Here is a 13,281-nt window from a genome sequence, read left to right as displayed (position 1 = left end):
TCAGCCCCTGGGTCTGTGTTGCAGCAGATTAGTGTATCTGGCTCAATAAGACAAGGTTCTGAAGGCCCAAACTGGCAGAGAAAACGGCTCTGAGGTAGTCTCAGCCCATCAGGTGACAGTCCCAAGAGGGTCATTGTGACTGAACCTGTCACAATGTGGAAGGGAAAGGCTAATACAAAAGCATCCTTTGCAGTGTGACAGACTAAATCAATACATATTTTCTATATTCCAGGAAAATTTCAGATTATGGCTAAATGGCAAATAATTTTGTGATCTTTGGCAAATATCAGTTAATTGTGCCTTCTTCAATTATTCTCTTTTTCTTTTGGTATATATTCACTCCTCCACAGTGAGGAAAGTAAACAATAACTTATTTCATCTTCCACATAAAGGCACTGATTCAGCAAAACACTGAGTATATGCTCTATTTTAAGCATATGCTTAAATTCTATTGACTTCAAAGTAAAGTAAAGCATATGTGTGTAGGGGTTTTTTGGGGGGGGGGACAGGACTTGTGTGCTGAACTGGCACCTTAGTTATTTAATGAAAAATCCCTTTTTTGTGAAAGTTTACTTAGCTTTTGTCCTTATTGCTCTTTGCTTCAGATCCAAGGGGGCTTAAACCCAGAAAAGATTGAACAGGATATGATGGACAAGCTGCCACTGGTGGGACTTCTTCAATTCCCCCTTCCTCCACCTGGAAACAACACTAAACGCTTGGCCAGAGTTCATGAGCTCATGCATTATTGCACCAATGGTAAATAGATTTTTTTTATTAATATTATTTCATTCTTTGTTGAGATAGTTGGAACCCACTTTTTTGGGGCCACTGTCTCAATTTACCCAACTAAGACCTTCACTGTATCAGCCAATATCTACTACCTTTCATATACTGGTGTCCATCCTAACCTACCATGGAGTTTGGCCTAACACCAAACCACAATTTCATGGTTATGAGCAGACTAGGTTACACTGCATGTTAGAGACTATAGATTGACAAGTAGGCATTAGCAGCATGTCAGGACTCACACAAGCATATAAACTCTGTATTAAGTTGGGACAAGAATATCAGTCACACAAATTACTAGTTCTGGTTCTAGTGCACAGAACAAATATTGGGAACCACTGAGCTATATAATGTATTTGTTTACAAAGAACCTTTTGATTGAGAAAAGAGATTTGTCTTGGATTGGGAGGATTACTTGGGAGAAAAAACATGGTTTTCTCATTGTGTTTTCTTTGAGTTGCCCATGTTAATAGTACTGTAGTATCTACAATAATCACATTTTCTGGTTGTCATGATAAGGTCACTTCTCCATCAAGAATTGTCTCTGCAGTTCCTCATTCTTGTAATGTGTGTACCTAGTTGGTGCACACTGTAAAACAGTTAGAAGGGCTACATAAATGCCGTCTAGTGAGTCTGAATGTTCAGTCTAAGGGTACAGTTAGTAATAAGTATCCAAACCCCTTCAATTCCTTTTTTACTGTCATAAGTAGGGCCCTACCAAATTCATGGTCCATTTTGGTCAATTTCACGCTCATATGATTTTTAAAATACCTGTGGTAAATTTCATGATTTCAGCTATTTAAATCTGAAATTTCATGGTGTTATAATTGTAGTGGTCCTAACCCTAAAAGGAGGTCGGGGCAGGGGGAGGGTTCCGCAAGGTTATTGTAGGGGAGGTTGGGGTACTGCTACCTTTTCTTCTGCGCTGCTGCAGGCGGCAGCTGCCTTCAGAGCTGGGCAGCTGGAGAGCTACGGCTGCTGGCCGGGTTCCCAGCTCTGAAGGCAGAGTCGCTGTCAGCAGCAGCACAGAAGTAAGGATAGCATGGTATGGTATTGCCACCCTTACTTCTGCACTGCTGCCTGCAGAGCTGGGCCCTCAGTCAGTAGCCACCATACTCTGGCCGCCCAGCTCTGAAGGCAGCAGAGCAGAAGCAAGGGTGGCATGGTATGGTATTGCTAAGCTTACTTCTGCGCAATACCACAATCCCCCCTAAAATAACCTTGTGACCCCCTCTGCCACTCCCTTTTGGGTCAGGACCCCCAATTTGAGAAATTGTGGTCTCCCCTGTGAAATCTGTGTAGTATGCGGTAAAAGCACACAAAAGACCAAATTTCACGGTCTGTGACACATTTTTCATGGCTGTGAATTTGGTAGGGTCATAGTCATAAGACACATGTCTTATAATATATCTGACCACCATCTGATCAGTCCATTGATCATTACTGAAATTACCATCACCGTTAGCCCCCTTGTTGGCAGCCTTAATAGCAATGCTAAGGACAATATACCTGGTCAGTCTTCTATTTACCTTTCACTGAAATGTAAGGACAATTTCTGTGGATGGTTTTAATTCTCTTCCAGAACTCTTGAGTTGGGCTGAAGTAGAAAGAGCCTTCAAAGTGTTTACTTTTGAAAGCCTGCGGCTGACTGGGGTGGATGACTCTGGCCTCCTGGAAGGCTCAGGGTTGATGCTTGGAGGTGATTATGAAGTATCTTATATCCCATGGGATAATCCAGCCAGGTTTGCAAGACATCTGAGACAACTATTGATGGTGGAAAACCTGTTTGATGAGAAAACTCCCAATGGCTCAGGTAACAGGCATCTATCAGCATTATATCTAAAGAATTTAAACATACTATTCACTAGAATCCTTTTCTTTTACATTAATTCAGAATTATTTGTTATTACTTGGATGTGATGATTCTCCTGTTTTAGGAACCATTCAGTCATCAAGTACTCTATATTCCATTCATCCATTCATCAAGTAGGAATACTGGATAATGACATAAACTGGGCATTTTGTATGACAATTAAATAGTTTATTTAAACAAGTCTTTAAAAGTAGTATCTATGTAAAAGAGCTCTGCATAGCAGATATTAGAAAACTATTTTATAGCTTCTGATATAAAAGTGTATTTTAGAGAAATTAAACATTGAAATCATACTATTAAACAGTTGTTTTAAACATATTTATACAACACACTGTAATATAGGATTTGGCAACTGTTTCAAAGTTTCACTCTTCTTAAGTGTTTCAGAAATGCTATTCATAAAGTGTATAAAACACTGCCTTTTATCTTGATACGTAACTAAAATAGTAATTCTGAAACTTTGATAATAGTAGTGGGTATATACAAATGATTATAAGCAATAAAATGAAAAGAATGTAATTTACTGCTTGGAACTGAATATGGACAGATTACATTTTAGCTACAATAGTCTCTCTGCAATTTCTGACAATGGGCCAAATCTTAACCTCATTGAAGTATGTTTATGCGGGGGGTTCTCAAACTTCATGGCACCACAATCCCCTTCTGATAACAAAAATTACTACAGGACCTCAGGAGGGGGGACCAAAGCCTGAGCCCGCCCAAGCCCCACCACTCTGGTAGGAGCGGGAGGGGCCAAAGCCCCACTGCCTCAGGCCAGAAAGCCAAAGCCAAAGCTCAAGGGCTTCAGCCCCAGGCAGGGGCCTGTAACCTGAGCCCCACCACCCAGGGCTGAAGCCTTCGGGCTTGGACTTGGGCTTTGGCCCTGGGCCCCAGCAAGTCTAAGCCAGCCCTGGCAACCCCATTAGAATGGGGTTGCAACCCGCTTTGGATTCCCAACCCACAGTTTGAGAACCACTGGTTTATGCGAATAACCAGGGCCGTCCTTAAGGTTTATGGGGCCCTATGCAGTATTATTAAACTGGTCCCCTTATGCCCGACAGCAGTCCGGGCTCGCAGCCCGGGAGGGAGGGGAAGGACGAGGCAGCAAAGGATACCGAGACACCCGGCCCACCTCACGGTGGTGGAGAATCACAGTTCCCCACAGAGACCCCCGTACCCTGTCCCTCATGCAGAATGCACGGTGCCAGAGCATTCAGGTCTGAGAATACGGCCCCTGCCTACGGAGACTGCAGTGTGCACTGGGTGTGCGGGAGCCAACCCACTCTTACCTGCTGTCATGGGCAGTGGGTGAAGCTGCCACTTGGGGAGGCTAGCTCCCCAGCCCACGTGTTCTGCCTGTGGCCCTACCCATACTCCATTCCTGCCCTGCCTCAGGCCCTGCCCCACTCTACCCAGGCCCCACCCTCTCCCCACTGTCTCTCTCCTCTCTTCCCTTCCCCACCTTGCTCACTGCTTTCCAGCCAAATACCGGAACCCAAATGAAGCAAATGACATTTGAAAAAAACACTCTTCTGCAATTTTTTTCTAAAGAAAATGGAGCATGTTTTCCACTGCATGCCAGATGGTGAAGACTGGACGTGCAGAAAGTACCTAATTAAAAGCACTAAATTTGGGAATAAAAAATGTCAGTCACAGGTTTTTGATACGCTCTGAAGTTTGTCAGAGATTTATTTGCAAAAACTTTGTAGTAAGGGCGAGTCAGCTGTCTTGCTGAATACAACATTAAATATTATGGAATACAAGATGCAGCTCTTCTCTGTTTTACATTTTCTTAATCAGTATTTCTAAGCTGATTTTATATTTTAAATGTACTCTTAAGCCTTCGTAAAGTAATCATTCCAGATTACTGCATATTTAACTCACTTAAATAAAGACATTATTTTAAATTAATCAGTCACAGAGGTTTAGTTTGTTCATAAGAATGTTCATTGCTTTTAGAAAAAGGGAACACTAATTTACTTTGTGTGATCTCCATAACAAAAGACATGTTTATGAAATTTCACCAACTTTAAAAAAATATGTATCCAAAGATTTTAGGTATAACAAAGGATTTTATATCTTACTAGGTACTGATTTTGCTGGAGCGTTCTCTTAAAACTAGTTCATCAGATAGTCAGAAGTAAAGAAAGGGAAACTCTGTGTCCAGCTATCTGGCAGGAAAGGGGTGTTGTCCCTTTAAGGGCTCTCTTCAAAAGGGGGATGAAGGGAGAAAGGGACGAACAGAAAGGACAGGAAGACTTTGGAAGCAAATTTTTTTTTACTATAGTAATTAAAATTAAACTGTGTATTTTAGGAAAGGGTGGTCTTTTGAAGGATTTATTTAAAAAACTATATGTCTGAAGATCCAAGCATTTAAGGCTAAAGACGATTGTGCATCTAAAAATCTATGCAAGGATTTTTTAGAGATGTGATTTTATAATCTTCACCAACTCACGAATGAAATATTTTTAAAGCAACTTTTAAACTAAGGTCCTGTAGACTAACATGTTCTGAGTAAATATTACAGTAATGCACAACTGTTTTTGGCAGTAAATTCAGAAACTGACAGTATGTACCTGGGGGTTGGCAAATGCCTGTGAAATGGCTTCATTACCACTTGACAGGTTTCAGAGTAACAGCCGTGTTAGTCTGTATTCGTAAAAAGAAAAGGAGTACTTGTGGCACCTTAGAGACTAACCAGTTTATTTGAGCATGAGCTTTCGTGAGCTACAGCTCACTTCATCGGATGCATAGCATATCGTGGAAACTGCAGAAGACATTATATACACACAGAGACCATGAAACAAAACTTCCTCCCACCCCACTCCCCCGCTGGCAACAGCTTATCTAAAGTGATCATCAAGTGGAGCCATTTCCAGCACAAATCCAGGTTTTCTCACCCTTTCCCCCCCCCCCCACACACACATACAAACTCACTCTCCTGCTGGCAACAGCCCATCCCCCTTTGAAACAACTACAATACCCACCTGCGGAAGTGAAGAAACAGATTGATAGAGCCAGAAGAGTTCCCAGAAGTCACCTACTACAGGACAGGCCTAACAAAGAAAATAACAGAACGCCACTAGCCGTCACCTTCAGCCCCCAACTAAAACCCCTCCAACGCATTATTAAGGATCTACAACACACAAAAAAAAGGGGGGGGGGGTGTTGGGGGGGGGGTGAGAAAACCTGGATTAGTGCTGGAGGTGCCCCACCTTGATTATCATGCGCATTATAAAGAGGAGTTTCAAAGGGGGATGGGCTGTTGCCAGCAGGAGAGTGAGTTTGTATGTGTGTGTTGGGGGAAAAGGGGGGGGGGGGGAAGGGTGAGAAAACCTGGATTTGTGCTGGAAATGGCTCTGTTTGAGGATCACTTTAGATAAGCTGTTGCCAGCGGGGGAGTGAGGTGGGAGGAAGTTTTGTTTCATGGTCTCTGTGTGTATATAATGTCTTCTGCAGTTTCCACGATATGCTATGCATCCGATGAAGTGAGCTGTAGCTCACGAAAGCTCATGCTCAAATAAACTGGTTAGTCTCTAAGGTGCCACAAGTACTCCTTTTCTTATTACCACTTGAATGGCTCTTTAACAATTTCAATGTTGTGCTAATAGGTCTGGCAGGCTGGAAGGCTTTTTCAATTTTAAGTTAGTAGATCCCCTCCGGAGTAAGAGTCACCAGGCTGCAGCGGCTAGCTGTGGGAGCCTGCAGGAAGGGTCAGAACAGGGATAGGCAGAGCCGGGAGAGTGGACACTAAGACCCAATTTTCAGGTGCCCTACACAGCTGTGTATGCTACTTATGCCTAAAGACAGCCCTGCCAATGACCAATGCAGACTAGACTAAATCCTAATCCCATTGATGTCAGTGGGATTAGGATTTAACCCAGTCTGCACTGGTTGTTGGTGTAAACATTTTCAGAACATCTGTACAGATCAATCAGGAAAGACATCTCAAGGATATCAATATGTATACATCTGGTAGGATTCTGCTTCCAGTACTCAGCTGGAATAGTGAACTCTGGCCCTGAATCAGCAAGGTATTTAAGCATGTGCCTAACTTTAGAATTCAAGTAGCCCCAGTAAAGTCAATGCACATGCATAATTACCTTGCTGAATCAAGAAAAGGAGTACTTGTGGCACTTTAGAGACTAACAAATTTATTTGAGTGAGCTGTAGCTCACGAAAGCTTATGCTCAAATAAATTTGTTAGTCTCTAAGGTGCCACAAGTACTCCTTTTCTTTTTGCGGATACAGACTAACACGGCTGCTACTCTGAAACTTGCTGAATCAGGCTCCCATGAAGTACAATGCCTGTTCAGTCTTAGCAGCTGTATTAGTGACCAGAGAGTAAAAGCCAAAATCAGAGGTGATGTGTAAAGTACTGTAAATTAGATCGATTAGACTCAGGGTATATCTAAACTACAAACTTTAGCCATCGCAAGGTATGTCGGCATGAAGAAGCCGTGGTCATTTTGCTTGTGCGCGTGCATCATTGGTGCAGTCCAAGGCCAGCATCAGCAGTACCACCACTGTGGACCCCGCACCAGGGCCTAGTCGGGAGGTAAAGAAGAACGCACATAAGCGTGGCAGTAAGTCTTCCTCTAAGCTAAGAAGGGAGAGACCCCTTCCATGAGTTCCAGTCATGGGGATAAAGCAGACCCTAAAGCGCACAAACACAAAAAGAAGCTACATAAATCAATGGATATACCAGGACTGAGTGCAGATTTGCACACACAGTCAACATCGTCATCCCTCAGAACCAGAGAGCCATCCGTTCCAGGAGAGATCATGGCTCTGGTTCCGGGGACTGAGAAATTGCCCTTGATTCTTGGGAGGTCAGGAAAAGCCCTATAACTCTAGGAAGTGTTTGCCTGGAAAAGCCATGGACCCCACGCCTTCTAGGGCCCTTTACTTCCAGGGAGATGCTATATACGGCACCAGACACACCACATCTGAAGCACTCTTCACCCCCACTCTGGCAGTATACACACTTCCACCCACTCCGACAGTACTGCTGATGGAACAGGTCTCCAAGTTTTCATCTTCGGAGGACTCAGATGAGGATCAGGGACTGTCTATCCCTTCCTGCCACTATGAGTACCAACAGAGGCCTTCTACATCATGGCAGTATCCTCCCTTCCAGCTGCCGCAAAGCCACTGATTTCCTGTGCCGTGGGGCCCTCCTCAGCACCCATCGGATCCATCCTGCTGGCCCTATTGGGGATCCTAGCCCCAGTACCCTCCCTCGGAACCCATCCATTCCATCAAGGAGGTTTCACCTATTTCACCATCTCGGGTGCCTTAGAGTAGACGCTCTGAACCAGTAATGGAAGATGAGCCACTCAGACTGGCTCCGACAATACCACGGGAACAGGAGAGATACCCATCATCCTCTCCTGATGTGGCAGTGGCTTCAACATCCCTCCCTCCCATCTCCTGCTGACTACTGCCAATTCCAGGATCTCTTGCATAGACTGCCTAGAGAGCTTCACATTCCCCTGGAGAAGATCCAAGACACTCAGCATATGCTGCTGGATATACTTCACTCATCGGGGCCAAGCACAGTTGCTCTCTCAAACAACGATGCCAACATCGAGCCAGCTCGCACAGTTTGGCATACCTTGGCTACATGTATGCTTACCTCAAAGAGGCAGAAAAAAGATACTATGTACCAGCCAAGGGCTCTGAGTACATAGGACTCTCACACTCACCTCCCAGTTCACTTGTGGCCCAGGCAGCAATGGAACAGGTAAGGCAACAGTATCCATACTCCACCCCATCTGACAGGAAGGGAAAGATACTGGACCTTTTAGTCTGCAAAATCTTCTCTTCAGCCAGCCTTCAATTCAGGATTTCGAATTATCAGGCATTATTTGCCAGATCCAATTTCCTGAATTACAGCAAATTGGAGGACTTGTTGAGAAACTGACACAACTGGACCAGGTCCACTTCTAGTCAGTAACTGAGGAGGGGAAGCTGGTAGTGATGCCCTTGCTCCAATCAGCAGTAGATGCAGCAGAAACCTCATCATGTTCAATGGCTACAGGCATTGTCATAAGGAGGCAGTTTTGGCTCCCTGGTTTTCCCAGGGAGGTACAAAATATCATCAAAGACCTCCCTTTTGATGAATACTGTCTTTTCAACCAGAAAACGGTCTATTCCCTCCATACCCTCAAGGATTCGAGAGCTACTCTTCCTTGGGTATTTACACACTGGCACCGAAACAAATTCTACTGCCTGCAGCCCACACAGCATTACAGAACCTCCCAGTTTTTCCATTAGCAGCCTTATGAACCATCAAGGAAGTGTCAGATAACTCAAAGATCACATCCTCCAGGACCACCCTCACAGTCTTCTTCCTCCCAAATGCAACCCCCCAGAGAAAAGGTATTTCTGAGGAACCCCAGAGTGATGTCAACCATCTTGCCTGCTGCCACACAACCACCCCACCCACTTCGGGGGTCATCTAGCACTCTTTTTACGAGCTTGGAGTGCAATAACAACAGACAAATGGGTGGTAAATGTCATCCACTATGGCTATATGATTGAGTTTATTATGCTACCTCATCCACAACCCTCTCCCCGATCCCTTTTCAGGGACCACCCTCATAACAGCATCCTCGCCCTGGAGGTGGACTCCTTACTACAAAGAGGTGCGATAGAGTGGGTTCCTCCGGACTATCAAGGGATAGGATTTGATTCAGCTTACTTCCTGATACCCAAAATGAAGGGTTGGTGGAGACCAATCCTGGATCTCCATTGTCTCAATCACTTCATCTGCAAACCCATTTAATATGGTCACCTTAACAGCCATTATCCTGTCATTAGAAGAAGGCATGTGGTTTACGGCTTTTGATATACAGGATGCTTATTTTCACATAGACATCCATCTGGCCCACAGATGGTTACTGAGGTTTAAAATAGGCCCTCAGCACTTTCAATACAGGGTCCTGCCATTTGGACTCACCATTGCTCCCTTCACCAAAGTTTTCTCTGTCATGGCAGCCTACCTCAAGCGTTATGGGGTCCTTGTATTCTCCTATCTCGACAACTGGCTCCTAGTAGCACAGACCAGAGAAAAAGCCTGGATTTCAACCTCCATGTTGCTCAGACTCCTTTCCTCCCTCAGGGTCAGCATCAATGTCAAAAATCAACTTTGGACCCCACACGGTTCCTAGACTTTATAGGGGCCTCCATCAGCTCAGTCACAGCATGAGCATACAAACCAAGGGACAGATTCCAGTCTCTGTAGAAACTCGTAGCCTGAGTGTAGTGAAGCACAGTGGCCTCCCTCTGAGCCTGATGGAGAGGAATCGCCCCATGCCCCCTCCCCCCAGTGGATGGAGCCAAGCTAGCCTTGCCCCTCATGCCGGAAGCAGAGGGGCAGGACAGGAAGTATAAAAGGCAAGCCCTCCAGCTCAGTTGGGCCAGAGCCAGCGAAGCAGGCAGATGTCCCTGCCTTGCTGCTGAACCCCTCCCAGTGACCGAGCGATGCAGCGCCATGGCCCCAGAGGAGACTGGCTGTGGAGAGGTGTTGCTGGGACTGCCGTCTGCTGTTTACCCTGAAGAGATTGAGAACCCATGAACTACGGAGCCATGCCAAGGAGGGGCAGTAGGAAGTAGTCCAGGGGAACCAGACATTAGTCCGGTTGTGTTGTAAGGAAACAAGTCATCATGTTTTGGTGACTTTCCCACTGACCCCTTGGTGGGACCACTGCTAGGGCTGGGGACAGGGACACGGTGGAGTAGTCCACGGTGAGCCTGGCTCTCTCTGCCTCCCTGTCACCAACCCCACCCCTGAGAAGGTGGATTACTTACCCTAGGCCAGCAGGCCTGTGCCTTGTTTGTGGCTTGCCCCAGCCAGGAAGCTATGGGCCCCAAGACTGTAACTGCTGTCTGCTCCTGCCTGAAAGCTGAAGCTAAAGACTGCTCCTTGCTCTGACCTGCCAAGGGTCAGAGCCCCCAGACTGTGTCCATTGCTGTCTGCCCCATTGAGGAGGCTTTGGCTAAAGACTCCCTGTTACTCTGTCCTGCTCAGAGTGCCAGAGCTACAGATTGCCTGCCCAGTCAGGTTATTGCCTGCTGTACCCTGACCAGAGGGCCAGAGCCCTAGCCCACTAATTGACTGTTTGTTGTTTGGCATAGTAAGGTAGAGTGGCCTCCCTACGAGCCTGATAGGGAGGGATGACCACATAACCACTACACTGAGCAGTCAACAGTCCTGTTCAGGCCAGGACTTGCCTATTCCTCCTTGGCCACGTGGCCTTGTGCACATATGTCACTGCCTTCACTCGCTTCCGCCTTCACTACCTCCAGATGTGGCTCCAGAGAGTTTACTAAACAGTGTTCCATGCCATATACCTGAATCTGTTGGTTTCTCCTGAGGTACTCTTTTTCCTCCAGTGGTGGATGGACCCACAACACGTGTGTTCGGGGGTCCCCTTTCTCCCATCCTCCACAGACAAAACAGTCATCACCGATGTGTCCCTCATAGGATGGGGAGCACACATGGGAGATAACATGAACCCCTCGGGAATCCAGGATGCACATCAACATTCTGGAACTCAGGGCTGTAAAGAAGGCATGCCAAGCATTTCTCCCATCCATTCACTCCCATCATGTTCTTATGTCGGACAATGCCACCATACATCAACAGACAAGGGGGCATGAAGTCAACTGCTTTGTGTGTGGAGGCAGTCAATCTATGGAATTGGTGCATTGCCCACAAGATCCTGTTATCTGCAACCTATCTTCCAGGGACTCAGAACATAACTGCAGAGTCACTCAGCTCACAATTCGTGACCAATCATGAGTGTGAATTCCATGACACCAAGGTAAGCAACATCTTCAACCAATGGGGGACTCCAACCAGGGACCTCTTCACCTCCCCAGCCAACAAGTGCAGCACGTACAGCTCCAGGAGAGGTATTGGTCCCCACTCACAAGGCGATGCATTCATTCTCCACTGGTCAGACAAGATCATCAACGCCTTCCCCCCTTTACCACTCCTACCATGAGTACTCCACAAGATCAGGTGGGAGAGAGCAACAGTCATCCTGATTGCCCCACTCGGACCCAGACAGTTCTGGTTTCCCAACTTTCTCCACATGTCAGCTTACCCTCCACTTCCCATCTCCTCTTTCCCTAAGCTACTGACTCAACAAAGCAGCAAGATTAGACATTCTGATCCACAGACACTTCACCTCAGAGCACGGTATTTGGATGGGCATCTTCTCTAGAACAGGCATGTTTATCAGAAGTGCAAGACATCCTCTCAAGCAGCAGGAAGGAGTCTGACCGGGCCAAGTGGAACTGCTTTGCCTCCTGAGCCCAAAAGAAAGGGCTTTCCCCAGAACAGGTGGCGATTCCCCTTCTTTTGAATGATCTCCTGTTCTTGAAGGCATTGGTTCTCTCCCTCAACTCTCCCAAGGACCATCTAGCAGCAGTTAGCACCTTCCACCCTCCACCCCACCTCCAATGGAAGGACACTCCACATTTATACACCCGTTGACTGCTATGTTTTGGAAGGGCCTCATCAGAACCTTCCCGCCTGTACAACCTATTGTCCCCCAGTGGGACCTTAACCTAATTTCTGCTGGTACTAATGAAACAGCCCTTTGAGCTGTTAGCTTCCTGCTATATGTCCCTTTCCATGAAAGTCACCTTCCTTGTGGCTACCAGTTTGGCAAGAAGGGTAGGTTAACTTGGGGCCATGATGGCAGATCCGCCTTTCACCACTTTCCATAAGGATAAAGTCTCCCTGCATCTACATCCCAAGTTTCTGCCAAAGGTCTTATTCCAGTTTCATATCAATCAAACTGTCCTCTTACCTGCTTTCTTTCTGACGCTTCACACCTTGGAATAGGAATGACAGCTTCACTCCCTCGACAGCTGTCGGGCTTTGGCCTTCTACTTGCAGCAGACAAGACTGATCAGGAAATCTCCTAGATTGTTTATCACAATAGCCAAGAGGGTTAAGGGGCAGGCAGTCTCCACACAGAATCTCCATTGGGGTGTATTACACTATGCTATCAGTTGTCGGGAGTGCCTCCATCCCCTGGAGTGAGGGCCCATTTCACGAGAGCCCAGGCTTCAACCACAGCCACTCTCCATGATGTGCTGCTTTGCGACATATGTAGAGCAGCCATGTGGAGTTCAATATGTATCTTTGCCATGCATTATGCCTTGGTGCAGGACTCTGCGAAGGATGCCTTAATTGGTGCAGCTGTCCTCCGCTCAACCATTCCACCCTCATCTTTGCACCCTCCTCCAACTTAGGTACTGCTTGTTAATCGCCCTCAGTGGAATTCAGTAGGGACCATCACTTGAAGAAGAAGAGGAGATTACTTACCTGTAACTCAAGATTCTTCGAGATGTGTGTTCCGTATCTGTATTCCACTTCCCGCCTTCCTTGCTCTTGACTGCAGATCTCTTGGATTTGCAGTGGAATAGAACTGGAGATGTGGTCAGTCCACCCACCCTTTAGCACCTCTGATGAAACTATGAGGTGAGCCAAGGGTGCATGTGCGGACCAACGGACACTACTACTTGAAAAATCTCCAGCTCCGGATGCATGGTGCACATGCATAAACCCTCAGTGTAATACAGATAGGGACCACACATCT

General features: G+C 46.2%; 1 protein-coding gene across 5 annotated transcripts in view; it reads left to right on the top strand.

Annotated features, from left to right (window-relative positions):
- SPAG17 (sperm associated antigen 17) overlaps positions 1 to 13,281 on the top strand; it is a 290,246-nt gene that overhangs the window by 137,056 nt on the left and 139,909 nt on the right. For all 5 annotated transcript variants that reach the window (XM_043538771.1, XM_043538773.1, XM_043538772.1 and 2 more), the window contains exons 13-14: positions 606 to 756; positions 2,369 to 2,599. In XM_043538771.1, the coding sequence (XP_043394706.1) occupies positions 606 to 756; positions 2,369 to 2,599 (382 nt within the window). The remainder of the gene's footprint in view (positions 1 to 605; positions 757 to 2,368; positions 2,600 to 13,281) is intronic.

The sequence above is a fragment of the Chelonia mydas genome, chromosome 1 (genome assembly GCF_015237465.2).
Source record: "Chelonia mydas isolate rCheMyd1 chromosome 1, rCheMyd1.pri.v2, whole genome shotgun sequence".
Lineage (NCBI taxonomy): Eukaryota > Metazoa > Chordata > Testudines > Cheloniidae > Chelonia > Chelonia mydas.
The sequence above is the reverse complement of the archived record's forward strand: the minus strand, read 5'-3'. Positions and strand labels throughout refer to the sequence as shown.